Source organism: Nannospalax galili, unplaced genomic scaffold (assembly GCF_000622305.1).
Source record: "Nannospalax galili isolate Female #2095 unplaced genomic scaffold, S.galili_v1.0 scaffold735, whole genome shotgun sequence".
NCBI classification, from domain to species: Eukaryota; Metazoa; Chordata; class Mammalia; order Rodentia; family Spalacidae; genus Nannospalax; species Nannospalax galili.
In genome coordinates, this window is record NW_008337053.1 from 212,649 (window position 1) to 232,795 (window position 20,147).

A 20,147-nucleotide genomic window follows, 5' to 3' on the forward strand; every position below is an offset into this window, starting at 1 on the left:
AGAGAGAGAGGTGATGATACAAACAGAAGTCACTGAATAACAACCATGTAAACTACTTTCTGGGCACTCATGGGTCTATGCTGATTTTATACCTGTCTTTTTGGTTTTGTTGCAAAACAACAAATTTGTTTTGAATCTACTGAGAAACATGGATACACCAGATGAGGATGGGCTGAAAGAAGACAGACACAGCCAACTCTAAAGAAGAACTGTCATGATAAATGTTTCTTAAGGCCAGGAATTCAGCATCACTGTTTGTTACCCTGAAGGTTCCCTCCACCAACTGCTTGACGGAACTTGGTAAAATTCTGGGTGGGCATTTGAAGTGCTGGGCTACAGCCACAAGTCCCGTTCATGGGGCTTCTGTCACTGCTGTTGAGACGCTTTGTTTTCCTATTGTGATCAGGAGGCGCTACAGGGTACTTCCTTCCTTTCCCCAATTGTAAGGAAATGGGCCATAGGTTGAAGTGAAGCCTGTAAGAACTGTGGCAATTTCAGAATTACATTCTGAAACCAACCTGTTTCTCTTTTTCCAGCAGCTTGATTTTGTTTGAAAGCAAACTGATCTACTTAATGGAAAAAAAAAAAAAACAAAAACCTTAGACTCTCAAAGGGTACATGTAGGTTCTAAAACTGGAAAGGAGATCGTGAAAGGTAAGGAAAAGATCTTCAGGGAGGGGGGATGGGGATAACGTAATATACATAGTAAGGAAGCAGTAGGGGAACTGAGTGGACGGAGGAAGGGGACCAAGAAAGGAGGAAGTGGGGTGGGGGAGAGGCACGGATGAGAACAGAGCATAACGGTACATATGAAATGTATATGAAAATGACATAATGAAGCCATTACTTTGTATGCTAAACTAAAAAAGTAATTTAAGAAAATCTCAATGGGTACAATCTCAAAAAATTGCTATTTTGAATACTGGCAGTTTTGGTTTTAGATTTCACATGGTTGGCGTTCACGTTAAACCACCATTTGAGGTAACAACATAGCTATGCATTATCAGCAAACAAAAGCCACCGTTTAGAATCCATTCTTTCAGTGGGGATTAAAACATGAAATACTTTACCTGAATTCATTAGTTCTAAATATAAGTGATACATTAGTACCAAGTTTAACAAAGACAGACTGAGTCAAATCTCTAGTCACTGTTAGGAATAAAACAGCAAAAAAGATAATACTAAATTTTTTCTTTTCCTGTATGGATTTTATTTCAGTCTAGAGAAGTTTATATTTTAAGACAAGATTAATAAACATGCTATAGTTTCAGTCCCACAGGAATGGACTCTATCTGCCAACAGTCCTATGACCTTTCAGAGGGAAGGCATAAAGCTTAAATAAAACGGGGCTTTTTAATCATCTCAATATTTTGTCATGGTGGGATTTGGTAACAATAAGTACATTGCTAAATATCGTGTTTCTAGTTGTCCAGAGCTAGGGGCAAAGCAAACTCTGAGTCAGGACTGGGTTCTGGTCCCAGCTCTGCTATTAATTAGCTAGGCGGCCTTGGGTGAATTTTGTCCCTTCTCTGGGCCTCCGTCTCTACAGCTGGAAAGCAAGGCATTTGGACGAGACAGGGTTTGAGGCCTTTCCAGGTCTACTAGTGGATGGTGCTAACGCCATTTCAAGTCTTTGCTTACTGCCAGCCACGGGTGCCAGGCCTCGCTGAGTTACACAGCTGGACTGCCCATGGAGACCCATTACCGTTAGAGGCCACTTACCTTCCAATCATAGATTCTAGACAGATTAAAAGATCTGTTTTGGGAAGGGGAAAAACAGAGTAGCTAGGGCCAGGTGTTCCACGCCAATGTCATTTAACAATTTTTCTTTCCAAACCATGAAGTTTCTTTGGATGTTGACTGGACTATGGAACCATATGGATCTGGCATGTGAAAGAACGGCTAATTGCTGGACCAGATCCTTGTTTTCTTAAACAAGGTCACTGGAAAGGCTGATGTGGATTTCAGCGGACTTACTAGGAATAAGGTAGAACAAGGCACTGGTGATGTCTGCTATTAGATACAACTCTCAGACCCAGGGGGGCATCTGGGGATGCCTAGCAATCACACCAGGAAACACTCCAAGAATGCAATGACTTCCCATCCACTCTGGAGGTATTTGCTTTACACCACAAGGGCGTTGCCTATGCTGACTAATGTCTGCGCAACACATCTGAATCTAGTATAAGCATCTCCATCACTGCAGTGGTCCGCTTCAGTTCCCAGACAAGACCTCAGATTTAAAAAATTTGTATTCTACACCTGAAAGTCTTCAAGCAAAGGACCCAAAGAAAGGCCAGCAGAGACCAAACTGATAGGCAAGGGGGATTTATATGAACAACCCTCACCTAAGAATTAGTATCAGAAGTCATATTAAACTCAAAAGGAAAGATTAGGAACTATGGTCAAATCAAATGTCAGCTGTCCCTGCTACCAGAATCTCTCCCTTTGTTGATACCTATGATTGGATTAACTAAGCTTGATTTATTTAGTTTTGTGAGAAGCTTTGCAATCCCCTTAATCATGAGAAGCAAGTGCTGCTATCAATTAGGTGGAGTGTAAAGGGTTTAGCAGTGTGCTTCAAGTAAAGAACTGGTGCTTCAATATAGCCAAAGGTATTGGTTAACGTTTTTTTCCTCAGAAACAAAGAAAAATGCCAATTGGGAAAATAATGTGCCTACTCCCTACTTTTAACAGAAAGACAAAAGCAGAACATTCTGACAGTATTCATGTATACACAGGTTCAAACTCACCAACAGGTAAGCCAGTATAAATGTCGATGACAAAGCCTGGCCTTTGACTTCCACAGAGGGTAGCAAATTCATCTGCAACGGTTAAACAAAGAAGGGGCCAGGATCAGGGATGAGTCAAAATCCACTAAGAGAAATAACCGAACAGTCATGAAAAGTGTTCATCTGTGTTTTGAAGAATTTAAAATAAAATCTGAAAAAAAACCACCAATGTATCCTTGTCTATAAGACACTGAAGGAACAGTGACCTCGTGTCTGATAATGAGAAGTCGAGGTTTCCCCACACACCACCCCGGTTACTATCTGCTTGACTGGAGGAGCTAATGTTTGATTTTGATACTCTGGTGCTGAACCCAGACTCTCGCAGGACCACCTCTCTCCATTGTGCCAAGAGCTCGTTCTAGGGTTTGATGAGTCTTCACAGAAGCCAGTCTCTCAACAGACTGGGGAAACTGCTTTGCTGCACGTTATAGACACCAGACATTAACACAATGACCGAGTCAGGAGAATCAATAAGGTCCCCCCAATTTTTATTTGCTCTTTCTCTCTCTTCCTCCTTCCCTCTTCCACAGCATGTGAGTAGAGGTTAGAGAAAAACCTTGGATATCAGTCCCCACCTTCCACCTTGTTTGAGATAAGGCTTCCTGGTTGTTTGTCTGTTGCCTATACTAGGCTGACCCAGGAGCATCTTGGAATTCTCCTGTCTACACCTCCCATCTCTCCGCAGTGGTGCTGGGGTTACAGACACTTGTACTGCATGTCTGGCTTTTATGTGGGTTTTGGGGATTCCAACTCAGGTCTTCACCCTTGCATAGCAAGTGTTTTTATACACAGAGCCATCACCTCAGCCGAAGACTAGTTTTGAGTAAATAAAAATGAATAATCATGGTACACTTATTTATCATAATGATTTGCCTAACATTTCTAGTCTTTGAATTTTATAGAGAAATCTAAGGCAACGCTGACAATGTTTATGTTTTTGTGATGTGCTGAATTTATAAGTCTGGTTATAAATTCAGATACAAATTACAAAGTATATTATGTGGCTCAGTTTTCAACTGGAAGGATCAAACATAAATGTTTGGCTTGATGGGTCGAGTTTTTCTTCTGAAAATAACATACTCTTTTCCCTATTTACTGAAACCGATTTTCTCTAGTAATTCATAGCTAGTTTATAAAGCATGGTAGCCATGAAATTAAATGTCACCTGTGCTTGGGATAGGACACTGTTCACAGGGCTTATTCCAGGCTCTGCCAATGTTATAGGAGCAACAGCACATCTTCTTGGTCATGTTGAATAAGAGTTCTCCATCACAGGTCTGGTTGTCAGCATAATAGTTCCTATAACAGAGACTTCTTCTCATGTCTAGAAGACAGAAGGATGAAAGGGTTGGTGATCCCACGGGGAAAAGCGCAACAGATTTTAAGGGAGACTGGAAGAGCTAGTTCTTTGAGAGTCATTGTAGGCCAACTTTGATAAGAGCAGGAAACTACCCATACACACAGCTCTTCAGCTACCTGTGCTGCTATGGGAAAAGGCTTGGAGAAGTGCATCGCCTGGTGTTCTGTGCCACAAAATGAAGTGTGGTGTAGCATTAATAAACTTTACCCGGCTCCCTACCCACTCTCCTAGTAACAATTCTCTACTGCTATTTGGCAGTAAGTCTCTTATTTCCGACTCGTGATGTTTTAATGCTGTAGGTCAGTGCTGTGATGTAATTGTACAAAGTCACACCCACAAGTCAAACAAAAGAAGTAGTATTAAGCTGTTGTTTGGGATTTTCCAACATTACATTATAAAGAAAACTCCCAACTACCCACACACAGTCATGAAAAAATGCCAAGCTGATGGTCCAGAAGGGAGGAAGATCTCATTAAGACTATTAAAGGAGGCAACACTCCCTCTGATGAGTAATGGGAGACCTAAGACCAACTGCTTGACCGGCCTTTCCGAGGAGACCCAGAGCGGCACAACTGAGAAGGGCATGCACTTACCCATGCAATTATTTCCCCCGTTCACCTGCATGTAGTCTGGAGGACAAATGCAGGTATAGTTGCCAACCGTGTTGTAACATGTCCCTGGACCACAGATTCCAGGAGTCTCACATTCATTCACATCTATGACAGAAAAGAGAAAGTGCTGTGTAAATATGAAAGCATCACTCTTTGGAGGAGGTAGGCACTCGGTGTCGGTGTAAATGCTGACGACCAAGGAGAGAACTCCTGTAGCCCTCTGAAATCCAGATATGAAAAGTAGGTGCTCAGTGCATAAGTACCCCTTATCTGTGCTAAATTCTCAGGGACAAAGGTCAGACAAAGGAATCCTTTTACCTTGCCTTCTAATATGAGTGCTCAATAAATGAGCCCATAAAGTTCTCAAAAGCATACAAAGATGGAAATGTGGGGAAATTATCGCTTTCAAAAACACTTCGCAGGTTCATAGGATATAAGGTATCCTGAAGCCATCAGCAACTGGCATCGTAAGTCTGCACTGGTAAGGCAATAAGGGACGAGCTGCCTGTAGCCCTCTCCACCTCTAAATGGGGTGTGTGTGTGTGTGTGTGTGTGTGTGTGTGTGTGTGTGTGTGCAGATCGGAGTCTCTGTTAACTCCGTGAATCTGAGAGCTGGCTCTTCTATACTGTAGTGCTTAGATAATACTTAATGACACTGTCACTGTTATGTCTTTGGAGAGCCGGGGGATATTTCTTATGCAGAATGCAAGGATGTTTCTTCCCTAACTAGACCTATGATTCCTGGATGTAGACAAAGCCACCTCCCCAGCCCCTGGTCCTTGACACTTAAAAATGGTCAACATTCTCCATCTTTCCAGTGAAAAGATCTATCATAAAGCCAAGGGACTGCCTTCTAAGGGAGGCTCATCTGAGCACACTAGTACGGATGATAAGTAATTAAGGACAAAAGAGCCTGTAAATGCCCTGAACACAGATACTGAAGTGGGACCTGTCTTACCCTAGAAAAATGGCTTTCCAAAAGACCATGGGAATTCTCTTATGGCCCAGCATAATAAAGCTCCACCTTTCTCAAGAAAAAGGGAGGTTCAGGATTGACTGGAAATGACATCAGGACAGTAGTATTACTATAGCCATCACCTATGCAACATGCTTGCCTGGCTATGCTCCTAGCTACCCATTGTGCTATGTGGCTGCTAACCCTTCAATTATTGGTAACTGTATACTGGTTTTCCAGGTTAGACAGTGCTCAGTATTTGCACTTCTACAAGGAACATTTACCATCACACACTCGGGTGTCCTCGTTCAGGTAGTAACCAGTTGGACAGCGGCACTGGAAGCTGCCGAAGGTGTTGATACATCTCCCTCCTTGGCACAGCCCTGGCAGCTCCTGGCACTCATCGATATCTATCAGAACAAAAACGAAGCGTGTCTTCAGCCTTGTGAATAAACCCAAGCAAATTCAAAACGTGTGCATGTTAAGACAAAGGAAACAGACCCACCTTCCAATATAACAGTGATGGGATTTGGACGAAAGCCTTCTCCTCCAGGGCAAAGAATTTTATACTCAGCTATCGAAACAAAAAATTCAAGTGAGTTGTTTTGAAACTAAAATTTCTAGAAATAATATCTTTATGAGAAATGCTGATGTATCTGACTAAAAATATGAACCTTCTGGAATCTTCAACTCTTACTCTACCCACTTAAAGTGTGTATCTTTGTGTAGGTATTGTTTTTCTAATGGTTTCTGCTATGTGTGCCAAATGTAAGGCCACCACGCCCAATGTGGGAAACCTGCAGCTACTCTCCTGGCTTTATATTCTTGTGACGGATTTTATTCCCTATCCCCAGCACTGCTTCTTTTAAAGGATTTTCTTTCCCTTTCCATTTTCTGCCAACTCACACCTCCATTTTGTCATGTTCAGCTTTCCTTCCTGGGTATCATAGTCCCCCTAATAATTATCATCAGCTTGTCTCTTAAACCCTTTCCAAACCAAGCTTAGGAACCCTTATCTCAGTTCCTATCCCGTTGCCCCCTTGATGTCTACACATCTTTCTCATCCCTCTCCCCTGCACATGATGAATGCTAAATATCCTATTTCCAGAACAACCCTCTCCAACATCCTTTGATCTCTCCATCAAGTCATAAGTATTTCACATAAAGCATTTCTTCCAGGGCCATGCATCAGCATGTACCACACACAGGAGCAGAGAAGTGACACTGACCCAGCCTATAGTATCATCCTTTTAAATAATGACAGCAGTCTTTCATAATCATGATGGGCTTTCTGAGTCTGATCCCTGCTCTGGGTGTATGAAATCACATGTATACATTTGTAAGTGTGTATTTGCAGAGGTTTGCATTCTAATTCTACTCTAGAGTTGAGCTGGGTGACCTTTTGCTCTGATAATCATTATTAATCTATAAAGCTGACTTCCACAATTTACCCCTTGCCACACCAATGAAATGAAATGTTTTCCTCTTTCACTCTTTCTCTTGGGGAACTGCCCACTCTCTGGAGTCTCCTCATTTACTCAAGCCCTTTTTTGAATGTGCAACTCAAAATTTCACCAAATGGTCAGTACCCACTACTCCAGTTCCAACTTCAACTGAGTCCCTCTCTGAAGACGAGAGAAAAGGTGGTGCCTGCCAAGCTGTGCTGGGCATTTGAACGATTTCCCTGGATCCTAGGAGATATTCTAAGGTGCTACGTAACTAGCCCAAGGTTAAATAGGCGCCTGAGGCCTGTGCCGAATCAGAGTTCTTATGTCTGGGTCCCATTCTGTCTAGCAGACTAGGTATTCTTGGAGGGCAGGACCCAGTGTAGGTCATCTTTCTATGCTCAGGTAGTGAATATTTTGCAGACTGGACCAATCACCATCTACCCCAAATATATCCACAAATATCAGTTGCTTGTAGGCTACACCTGATTCTGAATCAAAATACAAGACCCACTCAGAAAGACAGCAAGCCTTTTTAAAAGGAGATGTATTCTCTATATCTTTAAAATCACATCCTAAAGCTTCAAGTCTATTCTAAAAATGGAACTATCTTTTATTTCATGAAATTCTTAACTAAATGTCTCTCTGGGTCTGTTCCACAGTTCCCCAGACTAGCTGACATATCGTAAGAAGAGAGTAATCAACATGATGGAGTAACCTAGCCTGGAAAATTAGAGCAATGCTATCTCTTCTTACGCGGATAGAAGCGTGACACTCCCTGTCCTACACAAACTTTCAATGGGAATAATCTGCCTTTCCTGGTCTAAACCTAGAGGCAGCTTTCTCCCTCAGCTGCTTCTCCTCTATGGATCTAGAGAGGAGAACTGGCCTGAGATAGAATAACAACAGATTGGAGGCTGTCCACTTACACGTGTTCACAGCAGGGCACAGCTCACATGGGGTTCCCCAGGCTTTACCCAGAGAACAACAGCAGGAAGCCTTTGAAACACCAACTCCAATTTCGTTGCTACAGGCTGTGTCTCCATTGTCTCCTCGGGGTCGGACATCCAGATAGCAGTTTCCAGAGCGGGTATCTATTTACCACAAACCAATATTAAAGTGTCATCCAAATTCTGTCTGCTTGAAGGTTGAAAAGTCAAATTCATTTCTGAAAATATTTAACAATCATAATTTACTAAGAAACGAAAGAGCGCCCAAGAGTGTAAACTGGTAATTTTCCTTTCAAAAAGGAACCTGTATGTATAAATTATGCTTGAGAAATATTTAAATTTCTATGCTATTACTTTTGAAAACTTTGAAAATGTTTCAAATGATCAATGCTGCTTTAAAAATAACAAACAGTACAGGTCTCAGAAAAGCTTTGACGATCTTACCAACACAGCCAACTCGAGTTGGATTCAGCTCAAAATCGGGTGGACAGTCACAGGTGTAGCTGCCTGGAGTGTTGACACAGTTCCCACTGATACATGTGGTTGGATCCAGACACTCATTAACATCTGCAATCAGACAGATGGGTGGACTTAACCAGTGGCCCAGTGTGGGACTGACACACAAAACAGTAGTACCAAGTCTAGGGCTCCTAATAAGAATTTTTAAAACAATAGTTGTAATTATGCCTAGAAATGCAACCTTCCATTTCTGAAATAACCTCTCCACCCTGGAAGGAACTGTGTCAAAATCTTTGATCTCTGTTTCTCCCTGGAACATATTTACTATTCAAATTTGTCATCAGAATAAAATATAAACCTTGGCGCTAAGAAAAATATTCCAGTCAAGGTACCTGAAGAGAAAACATTGCTTTGACTTCAGTCAACCAAAACTTCAGACACATGTTCAAAAAAAAAAAAAAAAAACCCACACTTAATATGTGCAGCATGTTATTTTGTCAAATTGGAGCAAGATGCCCAACGAATCCTTAGGAGCAGGCAACGTCTGCTGTTTCCCCACATACAGTGAGTGTACAAGGCTTAGCATGCTTCTTCAACCCTGTAAAGAGTCCTCCCTGCACTGATGTTGAGTTGAACATTTCCCTTTCAGTTTCTATTCCAAAAACATGCACAAAATTCCAGATATTTAGGACATGGATTTTTGTCAAATTGAACACTTAAGAAATACCCCAAACTATACAAATAGATTCAAAAAGGAGAGATTAGGAAATCAGGATACATTGTTCTCAGGAAATACCCTCCCCCGAGTTCCACAAAAGATGATCTTTTACTCAATTTCCACATGACCTTGAATAGCATGGCCAGCCCAACAGAAATGAGGTTTAGAAATGCTGGTGTGTTTGGGGCTGAAAAGAGGGTATGGACCATGGAGAGGTGACGTCTCAGCATGGTAAGACACTACCTTTTAGAAACCAGGAGGGAAGATACTGCCTGTGGAGGAATACTCAGTCTAGAGCAGTGTGGAGAGGTGTGGGGGCATGACCTACAGAGTCAGTGAGTTGGGCTTGTTCAGGTTGCTGAAATGAAAGTTTGATCCTGAAACCCTGAGGTACTCCAGGATGTGCCTTATTTCCTCTGTATCCTTGAGCAGAAGAGTAGACTAAGAGAACTGGCCACAACAAAGTCTTTTTTTCTCTGCTACACAGGGATTTACTTGTCTCTATTTCCAGAAGTTATAAAAAGTTCAAAATACATATGTACAGATCCAAGCACACTTGGCACTGTAGCCAGCTCCAGTCCACTCTGAGCAGTAGGGGACCTCAGGAGACAAGGAGCTAGCCTCACACTGTGAGGCTTGTTAAGACATGATTGAACTGGCTCAATTCTCAAGACCTGGAAGAGATGGCAAGCCCAGTCCCAGTCCTGCTCAAGACCATCTTCTCATAGAACAGGTGTGTTGAACAGCTGGGAAACAGAACATCTCAGTCAGAGTCACAGGTCTCTTGTCTGGTAGTGGAACCCACTGCAGAGGCCACGCTGTCCTCCTGGCCTTCAGCCGCTCACGGATCAGCTTGATGGTGGCCCTCTGGGTCCTCTTTTCTAGCTTCTCCAGCTTCTTGGCCATGTCTGTCTTGAAGTCCCAATCAGCCTTCTGGTTGGCCAGTCTACTTCCTCAAGGACAGGCTCTGGCTTGGCAGCCTCCAGCTGCCCCTTCACCTTCTCTCCCACTGCTACTGGTTTGGCTTGGGGCACCCTCCTTCCTTTTCCGGTCCTCATCTGCTGGGACATAGTTCTGCAGCCTGAGTTCCCTGTGCTTCTCACCTTCCTCTTCCCCTTCTTTGACCTGCTTGGTCTTTGGCTCCCCCTCTTCTTTGTCCTTGCGCTCGGTTTTCTCCAGAGGAGCCCTCAGCCGTTCGTTCTTTTCGCAGCAGCGCCTCTTCCTCCAGGCGGCCCACACCAGCCCCGGCCTCAGCCACCTTGCTTGCGCCCCTCCACCGCCCCCTTTTCCAAAGTCTTAATGCCAAAGAAAGCCAAGTGGCAGTCTGCTGGGTGCTTGTAACTTTTCATTGTTTTCCTTTTAAAAAATTATTATTTTATTTTATGTGTATGAGTGTTATGCCTGCATGTCTATAAGTGCACTGCAATGCTCGAGAACAGAACATGGTCTCAGATCCCCTGGAACTGGAGTTACGGATGGTTGTTAGCCACTATATGGATACTGGGATTCGAACCCAGGTCTTCTGCAAGAGCAGCCAGTGCTCCTGAGCCATCTCTTCAGCCCCCCCCCCTTTTTTCTTATGTTCCCTGGGAGTTCTTTGCTCTATAAAAAAAAATGACTTATGTATTAAATGGGGCTGAGGAGATAGCTCAGTGGGTAAAGTTCAGATCTTCTAGTGGTAGAAGGCAGAGATAGGAAGATCCCAGGGGCTCATTTGCCAGGCAGCCTAGACAACCAGTGAGCTCCAGGTTCAGTGAGAGAGCCTATCTCAAAAAAATAAGATGGAAAGTGACATCTTTCCCTCTGGCCTCCACATCCACATGAAAGGGCACTACCCTTACACACAAAAGAAATGCATGAGGCAGGCGTGGTGGCACACAGCTTTAATCCAAGCCCTGGGAGTCAGAGGCAGGCAGATCTCTGTGCGTTCAAGGCCAGCCTGGTCTACATAGTGAGTTCCAGGCCAGCTGGGGCTACAGGGGACCCTGTCTCAAAAAGACCGGAAAAAAAAAAAAAAAAGAAAGAAATGCGTGACCAACCTCCAGTGACAGGTAGTAGGGTAGAGGCAGAAAGAAGTACAGCTTTAATCCCAGCCCTGGGAGTCAGAGGCAGGGAGATCTCTGTGCGTTCAAGGCCAGCCTGGTCTACATAGTGAGTTCCAGGCCAGCTGGGGCTACAGGGGACCCTGTCTCAAAAAGACCGGAAAAAAAAAAAAAAAAGAAAGAAATGCGTGACCAACCTCCAGTGACAGGTAGTAGGGTAGAGGCAGAAAGAAGTGGGTCTTACATTGGAAAGTGTACAAGGAGGCCACCAGGGATCCCAGGGGATAGTCTTTGAAAGGGAGTTTGGAAGATGGACTCAAGAAGTCATAAAGCCAGATCTTGGAATGTTTATTTGGAGCCACAAGCTCAAGTCCAAGGCTACAAACTCTATTCATTCAACTGTCTCCTTTCTTTGAACCTTCATACTTAATTGGCCTCAGGTCTGAAAAAATGTATCCTATGATTCCTAATGCTGCATCTGCCTGTCTTCCCTGCAACTTGTGTAGTTCCAGAGACGCCCTAGCAACTGCAGCCCCTAGGACACCTGGGAGCATTTAATGTGAATGGTATCTTACCTGTGCAGTTCCCACCGCTTCGGTCCAGTTCATAGCCGATCTCACACTCACAACGGAAGAGGCCGGGGAGATTATGGCAAGTTCCAAAGACACAGATGTTTGGAAGGGAGCATTCATCGATATCTTGGGGGAGCAATTACAAAAACAGGGATAGTTAAAGGTTTTTTTTTCACTCAAGAAGCCACCAATATAATTAGGCAACAGACATAAACAGTAAGAAAATACAGTCTACCTGACAGCAATGTAGGCACTAGGTCCCTAGACTTTCAGATGATTTGTCTTGTATACAGAAGCATTGGATTTTGAGTAACAGAAATAAACACACATTAGGTGGGTGAGCAATATCATAATCTAGTTTCTTGCCTGAGAAGAGATCAATGGTGCATATTTAACAGGAACTTCCAATGGTTCCATAACAAAGAAATGATACATCAAAATTTATGTGGAAACTAGTACATAGACCACAGCTGGAGTGACTCTGAGTTCACAGCCTCTTAACAAGGAATACCTATTAGCTAAAAGCATTAATCACAGCCTCATTTAAACTTCCGTCATTGGCTATCATTTGTTTATTTCTACTGAAATCTTTTTAGGCTTTAACTATTTTCAATGACGACAGTGTGCTTAAGGTTGACAAGTGTGAGTAAAGAGAAGCTGGTGTTTCCTAACTGGGTCCATCTTGAGCCAACAGGTTCCTAGGACTCTTCCTCTCTGACCAATTCTTCCCAGAAAGACAGAACTTTAAGTAGAGACACCCCAAAGCGTGTGGCCTGATGGACTCCTCAAATCCTGCTCTATGTTTACACATGTTGGATATTTGGAGAACATTCTAAGATACACCGAAGATATCATTCCACATACGGAAAAAACTATCTGCTGCCTAGAAGCCTCTACTTCTAGACACCCAAATATGACACAGATTAACAGCCACACTTCTGTATGTATAGACAATCTTCTAACAGGCATCAAGGGACCTATACTTTGAGTTCTTTTCTCCAGAAGTAGGGATAAATGGGTTGCATTGAATTAACTGCACTTGGTCATTCTTTCTATTTTCTGTTCAATGGTCTAAGTTTGCAGATCATCTGCCCTACACTGACTGCATCCCTTCTGGTAATAGAGCAGACATTTTTCTCCACACAAACAGAAATGGCTCACCCTAGAACTAGCCCGTGGTACAAGGTTCTTGTTGCTGTGGCAAAATAACTGAAAAGAAGCAAACTTAAAAAAAAAAGTTTTTTTTAGCTCATAGTTCATGGTGGGGAAGTCATGGCAGCAGGAGTTGGCTCCATTGTGCCCACGGTCAGGAAGCAGACAGTGAGGAATGCCAGGGTTCAGTTTGTTTTCTCCTTTTTCAGTCAATCCAGGATCCAAACCCATGAAATGGTGCCACCCACAATTAAGGTGAATGGTCCCATCCAGTTAATCTGATCTAATGATTTCTCACAGGTATGCTTGTCTCCTGGGTGATTCTAGATTTCATAGGTTCATTATATTAATTATTACATTCCATCCACAAACTGAACTGACCAGCTTAACTGCGAAGGCAAAACACACCTCAGGCTTAAAAGAGAAAAAGAGCCAGGAATGTTTGAATAACCAAATCTCATCCAGCCCTGCAAGGCTCCCAGCAGTTCCCCATGGTTACCTTCACAGGCCTTCCCATCAGCACTGGGCACAAAGCCCATGTCGCATTCACAGCGGTACCCTCCGGGGGCGTTGAGGCACTGGCCATTGCCACAGAGGTTCAGGTTCTCAGAGCACTCATCCAAGTCTATGCATAGAAACACACGTTAGTTTTTGCAGTCAAGAGCTTTCCAGTGCCTCAGGTCCTAGAATTTTATAACTGCCAACTTCCTGAGTATAGCTGCACTTCATCACAACTTCTGCTTGATAGCTTTAAACTCACTGTTTTTTTCTCTTTTGAATGTTAATATTGAACATGTAGGAACACGGAGTTCAGACTCAGAACTCTATAACTGCTAAATTATCACTAATGCTGTGACATGAATAATGTGTCAAGCTCATTATTCAGACCATGATCTTTTCAAGAAGGGCCATCCACGGGGAGGGCACATTCAGACAGAAAGAACATGTCATGGCTCATATCCATTTCTCAGGCTTCAGGCTCAGCTTAAAGGGAGAGCAAAGGAAGGGCATTAGAATAATCATAGGCATTAAATATCACACACATGAACCATAAATGCCTAATGAATGTAATTTAAATATTTTCTCTAAAGTAATGGCACAAATATTGCTGGGTTAGGCAGAAATGATCTCAGCAATGATAAAGCTTTCCATGAATTCCAAGTGAATCACCAATGGGTCTCAGCCTCTTTCCTATGTATGTGATACTGTCTTAGTAATAACATTGTGCTAGAGATAAATCGATGCTTTAATTTATTTGATTAATTTAAAATAATGCCTTAAGTCATATGAGTAGTTATACTCCTTTATGGCCAATGAGTAATGGACCTATTCGGTATTCAATCCCAAAGCCCTGACATAAAAAGTATGCATGAATTATACAATCCCATCTTAAACATGTACATTTAAATGCTTGTGGCAGTTTGCCTTAATTCTATTGACTTTTAATTGGAGCTAAGAAGAAAATGTCATGAATATATTATAGGGTGAAAGGATCCCTCACAAAGCAGTTCTGCAATTGTTGCTTATGCCAATATACAGAGATGGTGATGATTATGACAGCTAGCAAGAGAAGAGCATGTATATTCTCCTCATCAAAAGCCTTCACCCTCTTCCCTTACAGATCTTTCTGCAGCAAGTTCATCCTTGGATTTGTTACAGAAAGCAAGTCACCAGTGATAAAGCAGTGCAAAAATATAAAAGTGAAGACGTAGAAGGAAGTGCGATTTGCTTAGGAATAATGACATTATTATATGGAGTGATCTATGTATGTATACACATACATATATGTGTGGACATGTATATGTGTATGTGTTGTGCCCATATACGTATATATGTGTGTTTATGAAAAGTCAGAAATGAGGGAGAGGGAGAGGGAGGAGGAGGAGGAGGGGTAGGGAGAGGGGTTGGGGGAGGGGGAGAAGGAAAGGGAAAAAAATGGTAGTTTTTTTGTGGTCTCCCTCATTGACCTGCCTCCAAAGTTTCATTCCATGGGGATCCAGTCTCAAGTAATCTTTTACTTGACCTTCCCCAGTCTTCAAAAAGAACTGTCGGTTTGAAAGATGTGGAATACTGTGCTTTTCGAATGAGAGTTACAGATTTTTTCAGCAAGTTTACCTGTACATGTGAAGCCATCTCCCGTGTAGCCTTCCTTACAGAGGCAGCGGTAGGACCCCATGGTGTTCTTGCAGTCTGCATGTTGGCTGCACATGTGTGTTCCATTGGAGCATTCATCCAAATCTTAAAGGACAAAAGTTACATCACTGTTAATAACGTGGTATTTATGTTCACTAACATACATGTTAAATTTTACCTTATAAAATTAATATTTTCACATTATAATCTATGGAGTTCATGAAAAGTGATTTGCTATTTTTCCAGTTCACCTGTGCACTTAATGCCGTCTCCAATCCACCCAGGACTACAGCTACATTTGAAGCTTCCTGCTGTGTTGGTACAGACAGCATGCCTGCCACAGTTGTGTGCTCCGATTTCACATTCATTGATATCTGGAAAAGAACCAGTGGTTTAGAAAAATGTTTTGCACAATGCTTTTTTGGTCTTTTAAATGAATTAGCAATATTTAAAGGCTGATTTGCTTTCTGCCTTAGCATCATATAATACAGATGGACTTAGCACCCATCTAGACTCTTTCTAATGAACAGCTTTGCATTTTAATGTATAAAGAAAGAATAATGTGTTGGGCTGGAGAGATGGCTCAGCAGTTAAGAACACTGACTATTCTTGCAGAAGACCCAGGTTCAAATCCCAGCACCCACATGGCAGCTAGCAACTGTTCGTAATTCCAGTTCCAGGGGATCTGACAGCCACTTCTGTCCTCCGCGGGCATTGCATAACATGGGTGCATTTACCTACATGCAGGCAATACACGCATAACGCATACACATAAAATAAAAAGAATAAATAAAATATTTAAAAAAAGAATTATGTGATCATCAAACTTGCTGTGGTTAATGTTAAATATTTTCTGTATTTTTAATGTAAGTGTCCAGTCACTATGAAGTAGAGTGAACCTCTTTCCAGATGACAGTCTTAAAAACCGAGTTATCTAATGGCTTTCTGGGTTAATGTTCATGATCATGTTTCTATTGCCAATATTTTTTATGAAGGCAACTACAGATAACAATGCATTGTTCCCATTTTCTTTATAACAAAGGAATATAATGTTGGCATATCAGAAAACCTACGACTTACATTATATAAGATATATTTGATTCTTAAATTTAAGACACTGTTACTTAGTCATGCTTTATTTTGATGAGATCATTTTTAGGCATTGTTAATTTAGTCATATGCAGAACACATTGCCTAAGGTAGTATGCAACTCTCATCTAGCTCCCTGAGCATCCTTGGTCCACTGGCAGCCTAGCTTCCTTGCATATTTCATGAAAAACTCAAGTCAACCTAGAGAGAATTTGTCAGAATAATAAATAAGTGCCAGATTAAGGTAACATTACTAAAAAAATTAAGGACATTTCAAAATTCTCCATTCTGTGAACTTCTCTTACAAACTTATCCAAGATCAGCCGTATAAAAGTGCTAAGGTACTTTTTTTCTTTCCTCAAATTAATTCACTCTATAATGGGTTACCACCTTCATAATTAACTTCATCATTTACTAGGAACAAAAATGCATAGATATGATAGTATGATTTAAAATGGAAACCAGTATCTCACACAAAACTTAGGTAAAGAAAGATAACCGGCACATAAAATGCTGCAAGAATTTCCAGTGATCACTTGAATAGTGACTTGAAAAATAAACGAGGTAAGCAATTTGTGTTTACCCCTTTATTAACTCAGGAATGATTTGAAAGTGTCAAGAGACAGGTTGTTTTCCAAACGTTCCATCTCTAGCCTTGAATGGTTTTCAGAGCTTTAGCTTATCCTAACTTCTAGAGGAAACAAAATAAATAATGACAGATTTCCCTTAAAGAAATTTTTGTAATGTCACTGATAATCATGAGATGTTTATATAAATATATCTGAAAGGATGTTTTTACAATGACAGCAAGTTGTATAGGTGAATTTTAACGTAATCTAGACAGCCACAGGGACTGACAGAGGTCATACAACCAGCCAAGGTGACTCCTTTGTTCAAAGAAATGGTAATTTTTAATGCAAGATTAAATAGAAAAGGTAAAAGCAATATGAAAATAATGGTACCTTTGACCATCAGAAAACTTTTAAAAGGGAGAAAAAAGAGGGAGTAATTGGGGTGTGAATATGGTCAAAGTAAATTATATATGTGTGAAAATATCATAATCAAACCCATTTTGTACAAACTGGCAATTTTGTAATCTTTTCCAATTTTCTTTTTTGATTAGTATCTATTCATTGGACAAAGGAGTCACCTTCCCTTTTATTATTAATAATATGTGATATAAATTTTGATTTCAATAAAATATTTTTAGATTTTTGCAGTGCTTTCAAGGTGAAAAGAAATTATGTTTGCAAGAGGCTGCATATCCTGGGCTTTTGGATACCAGGAAAGAGTAACTCAAGGTCAATATGAACAGTGTTTGCTAGTATATGGATGTGCATGTGCACACCAACTATTACTGATTGTTTACATGGTAGACTGGCAACAGGGGAAACTGGACTATAAAGAAAACAAGGAAAGAAAAGCACTGCACTGAAACACTCAGCAGCATGAAGGACACAGAGCCCAAGCTTGCCAAGAACATCTCTTTCTGCACAAATGTTCTCTTCCCTCTGCAAGTTTGCTCCAGACAGAAAATTCCCTTTTAAGAATAATTGGAAACCAAGCCAAGGAAAGAAATTCAAATTTCAGGCTGACACTGCAACCTCCTTAACCCTGTTTCCTCTTCCACAGAGACTCTCAAAGGTCCTTTGTGCACAGCCTCCTGGAAGGGCAGACCCCAGGGCAGGCTTTGCCTATTCTGGCAAGTCTATCGCCCAGTATGGGATGTGCTGGGAGCTGCTCTGGACCTCCTGGTGCTTCATAGAGGAGAGGCCAGGCCACCCACACAAATACCTGTCTTCCTGCCACCTGCACAGCACCTGTCACATGGATTCTGTTCTTGCAGAGCTGGCAAATGGGGCCTCTCCTGAGTTAGAGGTTGAGGAAGAAGGTATGACAGCAGATGGAAAGTCTAAATTCAAGAGCTACTTGGATTTCTTAATTTGGATCAAAATTTGTGCCAAAACGATTAACTGAACACCCACGGAGTTTTCACAGGCTGACAGCCAGTAGAGGAGAATTAGCAGTGATAAGAAAGCAGAAGGAAATAAAGTCAAATTTCTGACTGACTGCTGGAGTGGAAGTGTATGACTCTCTCCCACGGACCAAGACCCACCAGAAACATTTCTCATGTGAAAGGAACAGAAAGTTTGAGAAATGGATTTACCCAGAAATCCTGCTATTTTAACTAAAAGCAATTCTCAGTTTAATTCACTTAATGGCATGCTTTTTACCCAATGACTAAGTAAGGCTGTGATGGGAGATGGGTTCTTAAAAACTGCGCTTGTGAAAGTCAAGACCCACCTGGGATGGCACCCAGCAGTGACCTACTTTCTCTTCTCCAGTTCCAATTATGAAGAATGAACAGTAGAGGTCATAGAAAAATTGTGATCCAGCCCACTTAAGCCAAAGATGGAAGAGCTGTGTCCTAGGTTTCAAGCAAAGGCACATTCTCTCTCCATGAAATCAAACATTCCCCTCAGCAACACCCACAATTTGGATAAAGCTTAAGGAGGGGGGGGGGAAGAAGTCTTAGCATCTGTGTGTGCTGGGAATGTGAGTCCGTGGGCAGATTCTTAACACTGCCATGTGACTGGGAGAAGAAAACATCTTTCTTTGTTAAAATGAAAACAATTAGTAATGACAAGGAAGCTGAACTATTTAGACAAAGCTACAATGGGGCCCAGAGCATGCTTTTCCATTCTCATGACACAACACTCTTCCTTATGAAGTAGCATACGTGTTTTTAATAATTGCTTCCCAGGGTACTCATTTAAAAATTCTATCTAAATAAGTAAGTAGCTGTGTGTATTTACATAGTTATATATAGTTACAACATAGTTCCAATGTCTGTGTTTGCTGTTATTTGTAGTGTGTCTTGCTTATCCAATTAGGCAAGATACATATCTGTGTTTACATTAGTTGCCTGGGACATTATAAACAGTTGTCTTTAACATGATCATCACCAAGGTAACCTTGGTGGTATTCTAAGTTGTGAGTGACACTAATTTTAAACCAAAAGCAAGCTGAAAGAGCCCCAGTTACACAAGATTGAAAAACATTTCGGCCTTGAATTTTAAAAACTTGTTTTTAAGTGTATGAAACTTCCTGCCAATTCCTGTTTGTGTAAGTCATTTCTAGTCCAATGTGACACCCTTAGTTGTTAGTAACAGTATTCACGGAGGATCTCTTCTCTCTCCCTAATGCAGCAACCCCCACCCCCAACCGGCCAATCCCCCTACTCCATAGGTCCCTGAAGAATTACTTGACCCAGGAGATCCTTTGAGTAACTGGGGAGGACCCAGGTGATTTTTCATGATCACAGACCAGTGAGGAGCCCAGAATAATACTTGGGGTTCTACTCCTTCAAATGAGAACAATACAAGTCACACGTCTGTGATATCAAAGATGCCACAAGACTCAGGGCTTTTTCCTCTAGCACTGACTGTGAACACCACCACACTGAGAACACATTCTAGGCTGCAGTTTAAAAGAACAGGGTGGTATTGGCTCTTCAGGAGGATAGTGTGTTTCTGGCTTTATTTCTGGTCATGAGATTTACTAAAAGGGGACTGTTGTCTCTGACACTGGTGTCATCTAACACACAGTGCTCAGTTCCTGTCACCACAGTCACAGTATCTCTCCAAATTCAATTATGAAGAACAAGGTTTATTAGCACAAAGAGGAAAATTTCCCTTCGAAAAACTAATTACAAGCATATATGGTAAACAGGAATATAAAATTTCAGGTAGACTATGTGGCCTCGTTAAAATGGCCTCTGGACAGGGTATCTGTACGCCTCATTCAATACGACAGCAGTAAGTTCCTGGTCACGGGCAAGCACAACACTTACAGTGCCATATATATAT

The 20,147-nt window shown here is 41.7% G+C and overlaps 1 protein-coding gene and 1 pseudogene across 1 annotated transcript in view; both read right to left on the reverse strand.

Moving 5' to 3' along the window:
* Fbn1 (fibrillin 1) overlaps positions 1-20,147 on the reverse strand; it is a 223,254-nt gene that overhangs the window by 46,669 nt on the left and 156,438 nt on the right. The window contains exons 33-43 of the mRNA XM_008831779.3: positions 15,441-15,563; positions 15,172-15,294; positions 13,556-13,681; positions 11,908-12,030; positions 8,558-8,680; positions 8,093-8,257; positions 6,224-6,292; positions 6,003-6,128; positions 4,746-4,868; positions 3,958-4,116; positions 2,754-2,825 (exon numbers count right to left, since the gene is read on the reverse strand). Of these exons, the coding sequence (XP_008830001.1) occupies positions 2,754-2,825; positions 3,958-4,116; positions 4,746-4,868; positions 6,003-6,128; positions 6,224-6,292; positions 8,093-8,257; positions 8,558-8,680; positions 11,908-12,030; positions 13,556-13,681; positions 15,172-15,294; positions 15,441-15,563 (1,332 nt within the window). The remainder of the gene's footprint in view (positions 1-2,753; positions 2,826-3,957; positions 4,117-4,745; positions 4,869-6,002; positions 6,129-6,223; positions 6,293-8,092; positions 8,258-8,557; positions 8,681-11,907; positions 12,031-13,555; positions 13,682-15,171; positions 15,295-15,440; positions 15,564-20,147) is intronic.
* LOC103733058 lies at positions 10,054-10,734 on the reverse strand (annotated as a pseudogene).